This window comes from Python bivittatus, unplaced genomic scaffold (genome assembly GCF_059951505.1).
Source record: "Python bivittatus isolate LINGU-HERP-01145 unplaced genomic scaffold, Pbiv_v1 ctg000330_np1212, whole genome shotgun sequence".
Lineage (NCBI taxonomy): Eukaryota > Metazoa > Chordata > Lepidosauria > Squamata > Pythonidae > Python > Python bivittatus.
The window spans coordinates 50,750,454-50,769,062 of record NW_028277058.1 but is presented as its reverse complement, the minus strand read 5'-3'; the positions used below and the strand labels follow the sequence as shown (position 1 = coordinate 50,769,062).

At 39.5% G+C, this 18,609-nt stretch overlaps 1 protein-coding gene across 3 annotated transcripts; it reads right to left on the bottom strand.

The window, feature by feature from the left end:
* Nucleotides 1-1,605: 1,605 nt before the first annotated feature.
* SLC25A18 (solute carrier family 25 member 18) lies at nucleotides 1,606-18,576 on the bottom strand. Of its 3 annotated transcripts, XM_007437989.3 has the most exons (10): nucleotides 18,505-18,576; nucleotides 13,118-13,241; nucleotides 12,070-12,192; nucleotides 11,448-11,503; nucleotides 9,639-9,729; nucleotides 9,411-9,529; nucleotides 7,558-7,750; nucleotides 5,950-6,104; nucleotides 4,305-4,380; nucleotides 1,607-3,362 (listed from the first exon to the last, which is right to left on the bottom strand). In XM_007437989.3, exons 2-10 carry the CDS (start codon nucleotides 13,135-13,137, stop codon nucleotides 3,221-3,223), a joined length of 975 nt encoding a protein of 324 aa, XP_007438051.1. In that variant the 5' UTR covers nucleotides 13,138-13,241; nucleotides 18,505-18,576; the 3' UTR covers nucleotides 1,607-3,220. The 3 variants fall into 3 exon arrangements, with proteins under 3 accessions (XP_087997395.1, XP_007438051.1, XP_087997397.1); XM_088141269.1 differs by lacking the exon at nucleotides 18,505-18,576 and having other exon boundaries at nucleotides 1,606-3,362; nucleotides 13,118-13,230; XM_088141271.1 differs by lacking the exons at nucleotides 13,118-13,241; nucleotides 18,505-18,576 and having other exon boundaries at nucleotides 12,066-12,141.
* Nucleotides 18,577-18,609: the final 33 nt, after the last annotated feature.

Here is an 18,609-nt window from a genome sequence, read left to right as displayed (position 1 = left end):
TAAAATTACTCCAAAATGTTACTCCAAAATTGAAATATATTTTTGAGAGGGATCTTACATTTTTTAAAATTGATAGATACAGTACTGTGCAAAAGTTTTAGGCAGGTGTGAAAAAATGCTGTAAAGAAAGAATGCTTTCAAAAATATATATTATAATTGTTTATGTTTATCAATTTACAAAACGCAAAGTGAACGAACAGAAAAGAAATCAAAATCAATATTTGTTGTGACCACCCTTTGCCTTCAAAACAGCATCAATTCTTCTAGGTACACGTGCACACAGTTTTTGAAGGAACTCGGCAGGTAGGTTGTTCCAAACATCTTGGAGAACCAACCACAGATCTGTGGATGTAGGCTGCCTCAAATCCTTCTGTCTCTCCATGTAATTCCAGACAGACTCGATGTTGAGATCAGGACTCTGTGGGGCCAACCAATCACTTCCAGGGCTCCTTGTTCTTTACGCTAAAAATAGTTATTAATGACATTGGGTGTATGTTTGTGGTCGTCCTGCTGCAGAATAAATTTGGGGCCAATCACACACCTCCCTGATGGTATGGCATGATGGATAAGTATCTACCTGTATTTCTCAGCATTGAGGACACCATTGATCCTGACTGAATCTCCAACTCCATTTGCAGAAATGCAGCCCCAAACATGCAAGGAACCTCCACCATGCTTCACTGTTGCCTGCAGACACTCATTATTGTACTGCTCTCCAGCTCCTCGATGAATAAACTGCCTCCTGCTACAGCCAAATATTTCAAATTTTGACTCATTAGTCCAGAACACCTGCTGCCATTCTTCTGCACCCCAGTTCCTATGTTTTCATGCATAGTTGAGTCGCTTAGCCTTGTTTCCACGTCGGAGGTAGGGCTTTTTGGCCACAATTCTTCCATGAGGACCACTTCTGGCCAGACTTTTCCAGACAGTAGATGGGTGCACCTGAGTCCCACCAGTTTCCACCAGTTCTGTGCTGATGGCACTGCTGGACATCTTCCGATGTCATAGGGAAATAAGCATGATGTGTCTTTCATCTGCTGCATTGTTTCCTTGGCCGACCACTGTGTCTACGGTCCTCAACGTTGCCCATTCCTTTGTGTTTCTTCAAAAGAGCTTGAACAGCAAAACCCGAATCTTGAAACCCAAGTCTGCTTTGAAATGTTTGCCTGGAAGAGACCCTGCTGATGCAGTATAACTACCTACCTTCTGTCTTGTTGCTGTGCTCAGTCTTGCCATGGTGTATGACCTGTGACATGAAACTGTCTTCCACAACCTCACCTTAGTAGCAGAGTTTGACTGTTCCTCACCCAGTTTTAAGCCTCCTACCCAGCTGTTTCAGTTAATGACTGTGTTTCAACCTACATATGAAATTGATCATTAGCACCTGCCTGGTGTAATTAGTTAATCATATACCTGACTCTAATCCTACAAGATCCCTGACTTTGTGCAAGTGTACAAAGTGTGCAAGTGTAAGAATTGATGCTGGATGAAGCCAAAAGGTAGTCACACCAAATATTGATTTGATTTAAATTTCTCTTCTGTTCGCTCCCTTTGCATTTTGTAAATTGATAAACATAAACAATTACAATATATATTTTTGAAAGCATTATTTTACAGCATTTTTTCACACCTGCCTAAAACTTTTGCACAGTACTGTATATTGACAGAGATTTTAGTGGGATGGAGAGAACCCCAGGTTTTCTTTATCTAAATTATGTCTGTCTGATGGAGAAGCAGTTTTTAATTTTCCAGATATTCAGCCCTATCATTGGGCTTATATTTTGACCTTTCTCTCTCTTCATGGAATTTAAATGATTCTTTCCAAACTCCCTTATGTGTACAACTATAAAGTGAATGTTAGTTTCCTTTACTATCCAATCCTTCTTCACAGAGCCTGACTTTGTCCCCCAATTAGTTGTCTTTTCTGAATTAAAGGCTGCTTGGGAAGGAAGCTTAACTTTGATCCTGATTCTGGATAACTCCAGTTTGAAAACGTGAGGTAAAACATGTTTTAAAGAAATCCACAGGCAAAAAAAATGGCATTAATACCCTAGATCAGCTTATTTTTAATGTCTTTTAAAACATCAGCCATGCTGCAGGAAGAATTTGGCGTGTCCAGTGTTGGTGAATGGCAATCTGTGCAACTAAAACATCTGACTATACAATTTAGACCAGGCACAAATAAAATCAAGAGGCACAAAGTCCATGCATGCAGTCATACAAAGCATAAAAATATAGACTCCTTCAAGTCAAGTCTGGTTCCTGACAACCACATGAATATAAACATGTAGTTTTTCTCAGCAACAATATTGAAATGGTTTGCCATTGCTTTCTTACCGGATGTTTTTCTAACTTCCCAGTCTAACCTACAGCTCCCCCTTTTTTTTGGGGGGGGGAGGTCATCCATAATTGGCCAGGTGTTGATTAGGACAGCAAGGGATGAAATGATGGCCTACATGCATCCTTGGGGAAACCTAAGAAAAATACTATAAAGGAAAGTAGGAGATTAGTGAATAGAATCCAAACCAGAGAAAAGGCCCACAGAGTGTATACTTCCCATGTAGATCAAGAGTGGGCAATCTGGACGGTCAGGAGCTACGTTTAACATTTTGGGTATCCTAGAGCTGCATTGATGGAGGAGGTTTTTAAAAGCTTTTCCCTTGCATTTTGGAAGGAGTTTGGGGATTTTCTCTCCTTTTTTTAAAGCAACACTAAGCATATTTCATGGTTTATGTTAATTTTTTTAGGGTTTCCAAACTCAAAATGACAGAACAACATGCCACTCATTTTTAGTGACTATAGTCAGAGGAGATTCAGGGGTGCAGGTTGACTTCCCCAAAAGCAGATTACCTCTTCTTCCACTCTGTGCTACATGTTATTGTATTTGTTATTATTTTAGTCATTTTTACAGATACCGTAGCTTTCAAATATGCTTTCAGTCAAAGAAGGCTCTATCAGATCTAGTTAATCTAATGAAGATTTACCTAGAATATATCTGTTTAGAAGCACAACATCTATATTCTAGCTTGTCAAAAGTCATCTGATTAGAAAAAGAAGCAATGGTGAACCCCGGGATTGGTATTTCTTGTAACCCATCTTCCTGGATGGTTCTTTATCACCCACAAAAATGCTCACAACCAGATGGTTCTATTGGTCTTCCAGTGATTCTTTGGAATTTGTGAAAACTTAATCCAGAGTCTTCTTCAAATGCAAGATGGTATTATTTGAAAAAGCTCATGATCCATTCTCCAATGCCAATGAAGTAGACTCCTTGGGCAATGCCAAAGAGAGGAGCTATCACCAATGCACGACATCCTGCTCCTTTCATGAAGGCAGAAGGACCCTCATGAATCCAGATCTTCCTGCAGATGATACACACAGTGAAATAATTTAAGTAAACATATCCTGAGTAGCACCTGTTGCTATCAGTAACAGAAGTGCATCAAACACTAGAGCTTTCCATACTTCAAAAATTATTTAGAAGAGGTATTCTGGAACCTACAGCAGTCCAAGTGCAACACCTCCCTTTAAAGCAATTGTACCACTTTTTCAGATTTCCAAGTGAACCTGAAAAAAAGATGCATCTTTTAAAACAAATTAGCTTATTAAATCAGCCCTGTCTTTTTTAAGGCTCCTACAGAAGTCTGAAAAGCACAGTACCCACATTAAAAGGGTCTTGGTGCTTCTGCTCCTGTGCATTCTAAAGCACCAATCACTGTCAAAGACTGCATGGCCCCATTCAGTGTACAAGAGGGCTTGCAGTGCACAGCATGGGCCCCAGCATTATTGTGGAAAGGCAGAGACTGATGTTCTTGGACTTCTGTCACAGTCTTGCTTCTGCAGGCAACCCATGTAAGTAGCAGCTAGGGCTTTCGGCATGGAAGGTGAAACATCTGCTGTTTAGAGAATGACGTTAGTGTGTAAGTGCAACACAGCACTTCCTTTGGAAACACGCCCTCCACCTCCACTCCCACCCCCATCCCAAAGTAAAGGTAGACTAAAGTGCAAGAGAACATTCTGTGGCTGTCGTGGGGTTAGAAAAAAACCCATCTTCATCAGTTTGCTTTGGTCAAATGGTATTGTGTGATTGCTCACACCTGTTATAGCAACCATTTTGTGAATGAGCAAGCTGTTCCTCCCCAAAAGAACATCCACAGCTTACTTTCTGAATTCCCAATGTATTCACCTGTCCAGGCTAGTAGAAGTTTCTAAGCCTTAGTGTGCGGGGAACATTTTTCAGAGATCAAGCGTTTAATGCTTAACTGTTGGTTCATGGAAAATGAATCATATTTATTTCTGTTTACCTGGCACAGTCAGTTATTCCATTGTAGGTATCTTCTCCCAGTCCTTTCTTCAGAGTTTGGATGCGAGTTTTTAGAACTGTAACAAGATACAGTTTGTTAAATCTATGCAAAGAAATTTGGTTTAAAGATTTACACATGCAGAGGAATAACTTCAAGACTCAGATTTTATTATTTATTCACTTATTTATTTCCGGACAAGAAACTGTGCAATTAAATAAACCTCCCAAAATACTAATTTCTGATCAGAAATTTACTAGTAAGCATGTGGTTCTTTCTTCCCCAAACTGTTTCAGTTTTAGATATACAGTGGTACCTCTACTTACGAATGCCCCTACTTACGAATTTTTCGAGATACGATCAGCTCCAGCCCCAAAAATTTACCTCTACTTACGAACTCACCTCAACTTACGAACCGGATCCGCGGCCATTTTCCGCCTGTTCCACGTGGTCCGCGGCCATTTTCCGCCCGTGCCACGTGGTCCGCGGCCATTTTTCCGCCCGTGCCACGTGGTCCGCGGCCATTTTTCTGCCCTGCCGCATGGTCCGCGGCCATTTTTCCGCCCCTGACACGTGGTCCGCGGACGCCAGAACGGATTAATGGTAATTACATTGAACCTTATGGGAAAATTTACTTCGACCTGCGACCAACTCGACTTGCGATCAGAGTCACGAAATGGATTAAGTTCGTAAGTAGAAGTACCACTGTATTAGCTGTGTTATTTTTTTATCCAAGTAAAAGGTTGCTTTACCACAAATATATTGCATATCCATGAATGAAATCTGTTCACCTCTTCTTGATTCCTCCTATTAGCTTACATTACTGTACTAACCCTAACTGCAAATTTACTGTAACCAAAACCTTTTCCCCTGAAGCCAGGATTAATAAAGTAAAATCAAAACCTGATTTATCATCCTGACTTGCAAAATGGAACAGGATCCTGGGCTTGGGTATTAAAATAAGCTTTCCATTTGTCTTCATCCAAAGATGTTCAAGAGGACCAAAACTGCTCTCCAAGCCTTCTAATATGGATTTGCTTTCTCCAGGAGAAGATAGTTTTGCTTCCTGTCTCCTCTCTGGAGAAAACAACTTCATAAAGGCAACTGCTCCCTGGCCTTCTCCTCTATGGAGTAGTTTTCTCTGTGCAAAAGCAGGAAACAAGACAGCATGTTTTCATCTGCTCAGTAAGAAGACAGGAGACATCATTACATGGAGAAAAAACTGGGGGGAGGGGGGAGTTTGGGATAAGTAACTTTCCTTCCCATAGCTTGATTGCTTTGTTAATTTTTTATTTGTGCTTCTATATTGCTAAATCAAACAGCTATTAAAAAAAAAACCCAGAATATCTTAAGAATAATATAAAAAATAAAAATAGGCCCCAGCTCCAACTAACAAATTCTGTTCCTCAATGGCTCTACAGAAGAGTTTATAACCTCTTCCTCCTCTCTCCCCTTTCCTGGAGGTGGGGAGCACCCATCCCTCAGACTTTCCAACCCATTTTATTAACAATCCTGAAAATAATGTGCACCACCTGGGCTTTCCCACAGTAGAAATACTCATTTGAAGCCCATGAATTATTGCAGTGTTTTGTGATAGGATGGAAATAGACTTTTTTTTTTTTTTACAGGAGCATCATCTAATACTCACCATCCAATGGAGTGACTGCAACTGCGGCCACAGATCCTGCCATGCAGCCAGACACAAATGAATGCAAGAAAGATGCTTTTTCTTCAGAGGTTTTCTGTCCCAACTTGTTAATGTTGGCAAAGAGTGGAAAATAAATTATGGAAAAAGGCACATCCCTATTGAGAGTAGAAGTAGAACATTTCAGGTAAGCCCTGGAGGGATTTCCATAGTTCTCACTGGAGCAGATGGCTATTTTTTTATTTATTTTTTTCAGACTTGTATGCCGCCCATCTCCCCCAACGGGTGACTCTGGGCGGCTCACAATAATAAAAAAGAAGAAAAAAAAGAAGAAAAAAAAGAAGAAAAACAAAGAAAAACAAAGAAATTTTTTTTTACTTCATTAAAAAAATTTTACTTCATTATAACTTCTCTTCAAGAAATTATGACTAACGTTAAATCTATGCAATGTAATTTCCAAGTCATTGGTATAACAACTTTATTAGGTTCTTATCTCCTACTTTCTTGGAAGCATATGATGAAGTTTTTTCAAATGAAGTCCTTCCCCTCATTTCAGTGAGGCAAGTTACTGTTCTTCCTCAGACAGGTAAAGATTTTATGATGCTCCCGTTGCAGACTTATTCCATTGATAAATATGGATGCCAAGATTTTAACAGCTCCTTTGGCTCTTAAATTACAGCTTGTTTTTACAACTATTACACATCCATCTCGAGATGGACTTATAAAAGACCCTCACAGTTCTGATAATATAAAATGCCCAATTTTTGTATTTGCTTTACTTGAATGTATACAGAATCTGGCAATCTTTATTTTTGGGGGGGATGCTGAGAAAGCTTTTGATATGTTTTCTTACAAATTACTGAAATAGATTTTTTGCTTGTTTTGGATTTCCTCAAAAAGTTATATTTTGTACTGACGTATTTTATTCAATCCCTAGGTCATATATGATTACTAATGGAGTGTCATCTGGTAGAATTTATGTCACAATACATATCAAAGATGCCCTCTTCATCTTTTCCTTTGCAATTTGGTTACGCCTGTATTATTACAAACTTTGAAAATATCACATTGGGAATAACAAAAATAACATAGGGGAGACAAAGTATAAAATCTTCTCATGTGCAGATACATTTTATAGATGAACCTGACAATCAGACTTGATGCCATTAGATTTTAGCAATATTTTTGAAATACATAAAGATCACCATAAAGTACTGTAGTAATGGGCAATGTTTGGAGGACTTAGAGACTACTGAGAATTTCAATTAAGGCATTTAGGCCTATTTACAGAAAGAAGGGAGCATAATAAACTATCCAAATATTCAGTTATGAAAAAAGATCCAAAGCCCAGGATGAAACTCTACAGAGCCAAAGTGCTGTAGCTGATCCAGTTTCATGCATGAATTTAAATCCTATTAATTCCCACCATCCAAAGCAGTTATCCAATAGCCAGTTGTAGGGACACTGACTCCAATTCTGAAGTCAATCGAGTTTTTATGAGTGTAAAAGACAATGTATAAAAAGTGCTGAATCCAATTCAGTTCTCTTCTTAGACTATTAAATGTTGCTACTATAGAACTTATAGAAAAGGAGATTCCACACTCTTTTCACCTGAGTAGGGTGGCCCCTAGCCCTTTATACAGGCCTGCTATCCCTTGGGTGCGCAGCAGTTCACTTGCAATCCTAGTGGCAGAAGGGCGTTTAGGGGCTGCCATAGACCCAGTGGTGTAAGGCTGTCCTTTTGGTGGGTGAGAAGTAGCAGCAGCTGTTCCCTCCAGCCCCAAGGCCTTCTGCTGATGAGCAGCTGAAAGATAGAAATAATGTTTTTGTTCTCGTGATAGGCAAGTCACTTTCACTTTCTACAACTTCTGAATTTTTTTGAACAGAAGATGGTTTCATACTGTTTCTGCACCAAGTTTGCAAACGTTTTGATAAAAATTCTCACCAAAAATTATACAAATTATTTATATATATATATAAAATCTTGAGCCCTGAAGGCTGGATTTTTAGAAGTTGTGGGTCTTACACAAGCAGACCTTCAAGATTAATGGGTAAAAATAAAGACCTCTTTGTAATATAAAGTCTCTGATAGCTAAACACAACTCTTGATGAGGTCCATGCATTTTCCCAGCAATAATAGAGAAGTGGTCTCTCATTTTTTTTTAATCTCCCAGTCTAATCTACAGTTATGGGATTTCCTAGTGGTTTTTCATTCACATACTAAGCAGCTTGACCCTACTTAGTTCCCAAAGCCAAGTAAGTTCAGACAGCTGCTACCATTACTTCAGGCAGCTGCATATTCCTGTTTGAATACCAAGAGTCAGTAGCTGAGCTTCATTATGCATTGCTTAATCCTCTGGTCTATCTGTCTCAAACTATATTAATTTGTTCCTTGGTTGTCTGTCTACTACTGAAAATGTAAAGACAGATGTTTTTCTCTCATTAGTAGCTAAAAACAAACACCATGTCTGACATTATATTATTTAGGATCAGTGTAGACTTCACCTGCAGATGTGAAATGGAAAGCTGTGCTCCATATAAAACAGTCTGTCTCAACCTGGTGCCCTCCAGATGTGTTGGACTTCAGTTCCCAGAATCCCTAGCCAAGATGGGAAAGGTTGATGTAGAGTCTTAGTTTTCATCACATGTATGCATTTATATGTGCGTGCACTAAAAACAAGCAGCCCCTTCCTCAGAGATTTAACTTCTAATAACCCAGCAGAAGGAAATGCACTGGAAAAATGCACTTTCCCAAACTGCTGCCCTCTAGATGTGTTTGACGATAAGTCCCACCATCCATAGTGAGATAAGCCTTCATCATTGGCATCTGGTATATCCATACAGCTCTTTGATCTCTCCAGAAGTAACTCTGTACCTGTACAATTGCATGAACTGATAGTTCTGAGGCACCTGTTGTGCATCAAAAATGGCAGAAGGCAGTGTTTCCATTTGTAGTGATGAAGCTCTACACAGCTTAGTGGATGAGCCATTTTACCACTGGTAGGAAAGTGCTTCACTCTACCTCCCAGCTTTGGGGTTCAGGTCCGACTTTACCCCACCACCCACAGAGGTTCAGCCAGTGGCATCATGATGAAATGTTATAATTTCCCTGGTCTTGAAAATAATAGATGGATAAATGCAAGCTTTACATCTCCCTCCATAGCAACCACTTTTCCCCCCCTTGGAAATCAGCAGGCAAATGTAAGCAACATACATTAGAAACATGAAATGGGAGCAAGGCATTGACTGATTGCTATTCTTTCCATTCTCCTATCAGCCAGCTGGAAGAGTGACCTGGTTGGCTCACGTAATTGTTGGTATTTTGTGGCTGACAGATAAGAACATAAGAGGAACTGTCCTAGTAAATATGAAAATTTATTTACATAATAAGACATTTTACTACAAAAATGAAGCAAAATAACTTTTTTTTTACCTTTCTGGTTTATAGAAATGAGGGTGCTCACCTAGCCGTCCAGCATCTTGTAGCTGAATTTTCAACATTTCCATTGGGGATGTGACCACCACCTGGCATGTCCCAGCTCCACAGCCAGCCAGCATTTCCCTGACCAATGACAATTCTTTTCTGTTGAGAGTAGCACAAATGCATAGGACCAGTTCAAAAGTGCAGATGAAAACAATGCTCAGGTTGTAGCAAGATTATAAGCAAAGAACAAATGCTGTTTTCCCCATACCCATCCTCGGAGAGCAACTGTCGGAAGAAATCATTGGCTGCCAACTTGATCGCCTTTTCAGGAGTGACGAGAGTGAGGTTTACAGCAGCCCCTTAGAGAGAATAGAAGAGGCAATAAAGAGTCTTGCTTTGTAGTTTGCTGGGTCATCCCGCCTCCAACAAGAAATACTGATCTTCCTCTCTCATGCACAAAGATCCATAAAAGCAATAATTTTTAAATAATTTCAATTATTATTGGATATATACCTGTCTTTCTGTGTTCCAACACTAAATAAATATTCCTCCAAAATAATAATAAACATCACATATTCAGGAAGATAAAGTCTCCTTCGAGTCTAACTCAGCTCCTGGTGTTTTTCATGTAGTTTTCTTCCCAGCGATGCAAAAATGCCATTGTCTTCTTGAAGGATAATTTTTCTGACTTCCCAGTGTAGCCTACAGCCCTAGGATTTCCTGGTAGTCTCTTATCCAAGTACTAATTAAGTCTAAACCTGCTTAGTTTTTTTAGATCACCCAAACTCAACTAAGTGTTATCACCTCAGGGCTTCAGAAATAAATAATCTTTTTTTTTTTAAAGTATCAAATATATATAACAACCTTTTAAAAAGTCCTGTAGCATTTCCAGAAATTGTTTCATGTTTTCAAATTCAGTGCATGAAGAATGCACCCAAGAAGAAAATGGTATTCTTTAGATACATTAAACTCAACATATGCTTTTATATGGATTGACTGTATTGAGATGGAAATACCAGTTGGTAGGAGCAAGAGCAGAAGAAGGCTAGAGCACTCTGGTTGATGCTTGTCAGCTTTTTAGATGCTGCTGGTTTGGCACTGGGAGATACAAGATGGCCTGTTGGCATTACCCAGCAAGGTTCTCTATGTGTTCTTATGACTCTACCCCTCCCTCGCCAAAGCAGGGTATGTTTCTGAAAATGGTGCCCAGATTGGCTTTAGAGATAATGGGAAACCTTCTCAACACTCATGCCTTACACCTTACAATTATTCTTTTCTGTGCTGCCCAAGGGTAGTCTGAAGCAGTGCAGTCTAAGAAGGACTGTATCAGATGAAGTTCTGCATGCTCTAAGGCAGTGTTGTCCAAACTTGGCCACTTTAAGATGAGTGGACTTCAACTCCCAGAATTCCCCAGCCAGCCATGGCTGGCTGGGGAATTCTGGGACTTGAAGTCCACTCATCTTAAAGTGGCCAAGTTTGGACAACACTGCTCTAAGGAGTAAGGCATTGATGTTTTTATGAAAGGAACCAAGGGAATTAAAAAAGAACGGCTAAGAATAGCATGATACCAGTTTTCAGAATATAGTCTCACAAGTGATGGATGCTGGCCAGAGATCCTAGTGCTAGAACAGCAAGCCAGAAACTTCCAGTGGGATACTATTTGGGAAACTAACTCCTGAACTCTACAACATTCACTTTTGAAGAAACATTAATGGAACAATGCAGGATATATGTTTATAGTACATAAAATCAAAAGACCCCCCCCCCCAATTATTTGTGGCTATCTTGAAACTATCTTTAGTTCCTATACTGGAGTTGGCAAACTGGGGATTCCACGTGTTCTTGGACTAAAGCTTCCAAAAATTCACCGGATTAGCTGGAATTGATAGGAATTAAGAAAAACATTCTATATATTACTTTTAAATTCCTCTCTGCAATGCTAGTATTTCATTTCCAGTTTGGAACAATCATACACATTTCTGAAATCATGTGTTTTACTTTAAATTGAGATATTGTAGACAACAAATTATTACAATTCTAGGGCAAAGTAAGGTCCTTCCATTTCTATAGGGATTACCTCGATACATGCCAAAGAACCCTTCTGAGCGTATTGTCTTCACCAAACAATCCTGCCTAGAATATGAGAGGAAGAAACAATAGTAAAAACTATTTCAAAGTTGGGATTCATATTTGTAATTTTTCTTGCAGAGGTGTTGCTCCCTGATCTTCCATGGTGTTTCTCCTTGGGGTAGCAAGGCCTTCTTAGCTTTGGCACCAAGACTGTTGAAAAGCTCATTATATTCAGCCTTTAGTAGATACGCAGAAGAATTCTTTTTCATTACTGATTTTATTTCTGATTGTTGGTAACACTGTATCATTGATGCTCATTTAACTGCACTTGCTGGTAATTGTAGGAAATGTGAATAATTTTCCTCATGCACTCTAGCATCTTTCCCATCCTGATGCTTTTCAGAATTGCTGGATCTGCAACATACAGTTTAGAAATTTTGGGAGTTGCAGGCCCAACACAGGTTGGGGAGGGCTGCTTTATAAGATATTATATTAAAAACATTATAGATAAGAGGAAAAAACCCAGAGAACTTTGAGCCCTACTCAACAGTGCTAGGAGATGCATCAATAGAACACATTTGGATTCCTTTCAGGTCTAATCTTATTATTCTGTGCCATTACTCACGCACATGCCTGTGTAGACTGCTCGTCCTTGCTGATTCTGGAGACGGGTTTTGGCCAAATCAATGGGGAAAACGCAAGTTACCCCCACAAGGCCAGCTATACCTCCATTGATTAATTTTGCTGGAAGGCTGAAAAGGAGGAGGAGGATAGTTACCAACATTTTTAAAAAAGAATGAGTGTTCTTTCAAATCTCATGCTTCTTCTATGTTGTCCTCGCAGGAATGCTTTGCATGTTCGATGATGAAACAGTAAAAACAGCTCTTGTATTATAAATACAGTGGTACCTCGGTTCATGAACTTAATTTGTTCCATGATTCTGGTCGCGAACCGAATTGGTCGCGAACCGAATCAAATTTCCCCATAAGGTTCAATGTAAATAAGGTTAATCTGTTCTGACCCCTACGAATGTGGTTGCCAATCGATTTTGGTCACCAACCGAATCAAATTTTCCCATAAGGTTCAGTGTAAATAAAGTTAATCCGTTCTGAACCATATGTACTTTTTTTTTAAACCACAAAAATATGAAACCAAGTGCAGTACAGTACAGTACGAAGAGAGAGAACACTAATCTTGCTTGAAGTGACTTCTGGCGTGGAGGACAGGAAGGCGGGTGGGGAGACGGTTATTGTTTCGAGGGAGAGTCCCCCTCGCCTACAGGAAGCCATGACCACGTGTCAGAGCAGGGAAGATGGCCGCGGGTCGTGTTCGTCACCCGATGCGGAGTTCGCAAATGGAAGCAAAATTTTGCAAACGGTGCTGTTCGTGAACCGAATTGTTTGTGAACAGAAGTGTTCGTGAACCAAGGTATTACTGTATTAGTGTGAATGGGAGAATGTTGGCTGAAGCAGTTTCAGTCACTGCATTTATTGCTCACTTCTACTCTGTTTTTCTCTTAGGAAATGTGCAGTAGATTGTGATCCCTCTGCTCTTTTCCAGCTAAATTCTCTTATGCTCCATTCAATAACCTATTTCTCACCTTCAGTAATGACAAATATCATGTGAACAGAATCACCAGCTTTTGAAAGGCAAGGAGCAAAAAAGGGCACGACTGACCTGATCTTCTTGCTAGTCATTTTCCTTGAGGATATTTTCTTTTGGTGATGGTGGCCGCTGCTACTGCTGACCCAGGAAATTCTTTGAAATTGGGGAATACCTTCTTTTGCTGTCTTTTATTTAGCTAGAGACAGAAAACAATTACTCTTTATTACATAACAAATGGCAGAGTCAGATCAAAAATAGAATGGAAGTTCATAATTTAATCAGGTCCTGGAGATTTTTAGGGAAGTTTGATGAAAAACTTCCTTTGGTTCCCCCTCCCCTGCTTTTGCCTAATAAGCCAGTTTATACCAGATACTTTCCCTGTCTTTAAAGACCTTCCCTAACACCCACATATGAACACACCCTAAGTGTAAGGCAGTGTTTCTTAACCATGGCAACTTTAAGACATGTGGACTTCAATTCCCAGAATTCCCCATGGCTGGCTGGGGAATTCTGGGAGTTGAAGTCCACATGTCTTAAAGTTGCCAAGGTTAAGAAACAGTGGGCTAAGGAGATGAAAAATAGCCACTCAGTAACATTAGAGCAAAATGAGCAGTGGGATCTTCAGCAAGTTTACCCAAAGTAAAGTCCATTGAATTTCTGCTCTGCAAGAGGGGTGTGAACACAGAATATGTCAAAGAGTTACAGTTCAGTTGCATCTGGCTCCAGACCATGAAAAGAAAAGAGAATCAGATCCACAGAATCCATATAAAGCAGCCCACACCCTGCAAAGGTTGAAAAAGATATCCCAGGGAACTTCTTTCTGAAGGGAGGGAAGGGTATGTGGATATACAGTCAGGTCCAGAAATATTGGGACATCGACACAATTCTAACATCTTTGGCTCTATACACCACCACAATGGATTTGGAATGAAACAAACACAATGTGCGTTAACTGCAGACTGTCAGCTTTAATCTGAGGGTATGTACATCCAACTCAGGTGAATGGTGTAGGAATTACAACAGTTTGCATATGTGCCTCCCACTTGTTAAGGGACCAAAAGTAATGGGACAATTGGCTTCTCAGCTGTTCCATGGCCAGGTGTGTGATATTCCCTCAGTACCCCAATTACAATGTGCAGATAAAAGGCCCAGAGTTCATTTCAAGTGTGCTATTTGCATTTGGAATCTGTTGCTGTCAACTCTCAAGATGAGATCCAAACAGCTGTCACTATCAGTGAAGCAAGCCATCAGTAGGCTGAAGAAACAAAACAAACCCATCAGAGAGATAGCAAGAACATTAGGCATGGCCAAAACAACTGTTTGGAACATTCTCAAAAAGAAGGAACGCACCGGTGAGCTCAGCCACACCAAAAGACCCGGGAGACAATGGAAAACAACTGTGGTGGACGACCGAAGAATTCGTTCCCTGGTGAAGAAAACACCCTTCACAACAGTTGGCCAGATCAAGAACACTTTCCAGGAGGTAGGTGTATGTGTGTCAAAGTCAACAATCAAAAGAAGACTTCACCAGAGTGAATACAGAGGGTTCACCACAAGATGTAAACCATTGGTGAGACTCAAAAACAGGAAGGCCAGATTAGAGTTTGCCAAACAACATCTAAAAAAGCCTTCACAGTTCTGGAACAACATCCTATGGACAGATGAGACCAAGATCAACTTGTACCAGAGTGATGGGAAGAGAAGAGTATGGAGAAGGAAAGGAACTGCTCATGATCCTAAGCATACCACCTCATCAGTGAAGCATGGTGATGGTAGTGTCATGGCGTGGGCATGTATGGCTGCCAATGGAACTGGTTCTCTTGTATTTATTGATGATGTGACTGCTGACAAAAGCAGCAGGATGAATTCTGCAGTGTTTCGGGCAATATTATCTGCTCACATTCAGCCAAATGCTGCAGAATTCATTGGACGGCGCTTCACAGTACAGATGGACAATGACCCAAAGCATACTGGAAAAGCAACCAAATAGTTTTTGAAGGGACAGAAGTGGACTGTTATGCAATGGCCAAGCCAATCACCTGACCTGAATCCCATTGAGCATGCATTTCACTTGCTGAAGACAAAACTGAAGGGAAAATGCCCCAAGAACAAGCAAGAACTGAAGACAGTTGCAGTAGAGGCCTGGCAGAGCATCACCAGGGATGAAACCCAGCGTCTGGTGATGTCTATGCATTCCAGACCTCAGGCTGTGATTGACTGCAACGGATTTGCAACCAAGTATTAAAAAGGGGAAGTTTGATGTATGATTATTATTCTGTCCCATTACTTTTGGTCCCTTAACAAGTGGGAGGCACATATGCAAACTGTTGTAATTCCTACACCGTTCACCTGAGTTGGATGTACATACCCTCAAATTAAAGCTGACAGTTTGCAGTTAACGCACATTGTGTTTGTTTCATTCCAAATCCATTGTGGTGGTATATAGAGCCAAAGATGTTAGAACTGTGTCGATGTCCCAATATCTCTGGACCTGACTGTACATCCATCTGGAGAAAGGGGAAAAGGCTTGCAAATATTTTTCAAGCATGGCTTTCACCTACCATGATTGTGAGTAGGAAAATAAGGCCTAAAATAGCTGAAGTATTTGTGGACTGTGATTAAAAAAAAAAAAAGCCTAAATCACGTAAAATTCTCTAGATCTATCCTTTTATGCATTTCTGAAGTAGCTGTTGAAGTGGGGTCCTGGAATTAATAACCTGGATCACATCCCACTCTAACCCGTGCTAGGTTTTGGCTGAATGTGTTCTGTACCTCCAGACATTGCAATTATTACACCATGTTTATAGTCCAGTGTATTGTACAGCTAATTGTAGTTCAAGCATGGTTGATATGTGAACTGAGATAATGAGAGTGTTTTTATAAACTATAGTTTAAACAATGGTTTATTCACTATAATTGATGGAAGGACCAATTATTTTGTGTGATCGAGGTTTAATTATTTGTTTAAAAAACTAGGCTAAATGATTTCAGGTAGGCAATACGTTGTGCTTTTTCCTTTCTTGTCTATATATTAAAGCAAAAATAAAAACTGTGGTCTATTAGATAAGCCATAATCAGCTGGGTTTACAAAACACTTGGAGTCATAAACCATGACTTCTAAGCCATAATAATGGAGTTCTACAGATGGTTGCAAAAATCTATACATCTGTGCTGCATTCTGTGAAACCCACCAGCATGCTAAATGTAGAGTTGAATAACTTTTTAGTTTGAATTTTAACCTTTTGTCGTTTTTAACTTGTATATTTTCTCTAAGATTTTAGTTTTTTACTTGTAATGCTGCCTAGAGTCACTTGTACAGTGAGATGGGTGGCATATATAAATTTGAAAAATAATAAATAGAAAAACAAAACAAAACATTTTGTTTCAGCCAGGAGATGGCATCAAAAGAAAATGATTTTATTTTTCTGCTTTCAAGTCAGCTGGATATACTATAGTTAAAATAAACAAACAAAAACACTAATTCTGGGTATATTTATAAACTTCACTATACTGTTCAGTTACTATATAACTTTTTTTTTTTTTGGTATGGCTGCTAGAAAAAAGTATCTTTTTGCAAAGCCAGTACAACATACATAAACAATGAATCATGTGGAAGAAGTTATGGTTATGTTGGAAAGAGATCTGTCTTTGTACGGCCAAAATGTCACCCATGGTTTTATGGTTAGTCATAATTCTTATGTAAGCATTTTATATAAGCTTTGAAAGTGGCAATAGCAGCACTGGAAATGTGATAGTTTGCATGAGGCATATTACTGAAGTTTTAAGCTTACAGAGCAGTCCATCTCCCTGCAACAGTGCAAAAGAATACATAACCACCCCTCATATAAATTAGTTGTGGCAAAACAACCTGTCTTTAAATATTTGTGTGTATTATTAGAAATGGTAATAACAATGTCAAAGCTAAAGAAGTACTCAAATATTAGCTAATTAAAAACATCAACAGTCTACATACGATATGAAGTTAGAATTTAAAAAATAGAAATATCATAGGCCATTCCTAAAAAGTCGATCAGATTGTTCAAGTCCACATCCTTTTTCATCTATCTATCTATCTATCTATCTATCTATCTATCTATCTATCTATCTATCTATCTATCTAAACTTATTCAAATTCAAATATCAATAGAGGCAAATATGTGTCAGTTCAAATATCATATATCAGGTATCCACTGGTACTAATCAGATATAAAATTATCTTTCCAGCTTTCTATACTGGTGGCTATTATTACTAGCTGCTGGTCACACATTCACTTGCATTTCCTCATCCTTGATAGAGAACTTGTATTTAAGTTGCTGCGGGCAAGTATACATCGGGACCACAAAACGCAGCATCCAGACCAGGATAAAAGAACATGAAAGACATTGCAGATTATAGCAACCAGAAAAATCTGCAGTAGCTGAACATGCTCTCAAGCACACTGGACACAAAATCCTATTTGAAAACACAGAGATACTGGACAACACCAACAGCCACTATACCAGGCTATACCGGGAAGCCATTGAGATTCACAAACACCAGCACAGCTTCAATAAAAAAAAGAGGAGAGTCTAAAAATCAACAAAACCTGGCTACCAATCCTGAAAAATACAGCCTGCAAAAGGTCAATGAACTCGGCTCAACCACCAGGACATGTGAGCAGCTCACACAATGAACATACCAATCACCCCCAGCAGCCACTCGTTAACAACTCAATAGAAGAAAAAACCCTGCCCAATCCCCAGATACACACGTATTCTGACACCAAAACAAGCAGCCACTCGTTAACCCACACCCCACACACCCCCAGTCCCCCCCCTCAGTTCTCTATAAATACCCACAAAAGGGTCACCTCATCCTGGGCACAGAGAGAACTACTCCTGTCTGTGCTCCTGCACTCTGAAGATGCCGGTCACAGATGCTGGCAAAACGTTAGGAAACAAAACTTCCAGAACACGGCCATCCAGCCCAGAAGACCCACACCAGCCAACGTATTCCAGGTGTGAAAGCCTTCGACAATACAACTTGTATTTAAGTTTTCTTTTTTTACCAGTTTCGGCAGTTGGTGAAATGACTACAACCCTTAGTGTAGGATGTGTCCATACAGTACTTTATGGTGCACAGATGCACACAAATTTTGAATTATACATACAATACACATCAGACACAAATGTTTAGAAACTACACTTGAGGTTCTGGAAATAATTATTTTTGTTATGTTAGAAATAAATGGCCATAAACCATCTCCTACTAATTCACATCTAATTTCACTGAATAATTGGACTCTCCCTCTCCACTTATACTAATTAGCAATCTCATCAGTTTGAGTAGATCATCCTTCTCCAAATTCATTTGCACAAAGAATGCCATGAATTTGTAGATTGCCTTTGAAATGATAAATAGTGAAATACTTGGTGAATGAAACGTGTAGAACTAAAGTCAGAAAAATTGGGAAACTTACCTTCCTTATTTTCAAGCAGTTGGGTTCCTCCCTTCCTCCTCTCTCATTTCTAAGCATCTGACTCACATCTGGAATCCTCCTTAAAAAAAAACACTCATGCCTGTT

Excerpts from the sequence above, each read along its gene's own strand:
- SLC25A18 (XM_007437989.3), bottom strand. The coding sequence starts at position 13,137 with ATGACTAGCAAGAAGATCAG. Across the intron at positions 6,105-7,557 it reads CTAGGGGCCACCCTACTCAG|GGATGTGCCTTTTTCCATAA; the intron begins GTGAAAAGAGTG and ends TACTCTCAATAG. Across the intron at positions 4,381-5,949 it reads TGCAGTCACTCCATTGGATG|TTCTAAAAACTCGCATCCAA; the intron begins GTGAGTATTAGA and ends ATCTTGTTACAG.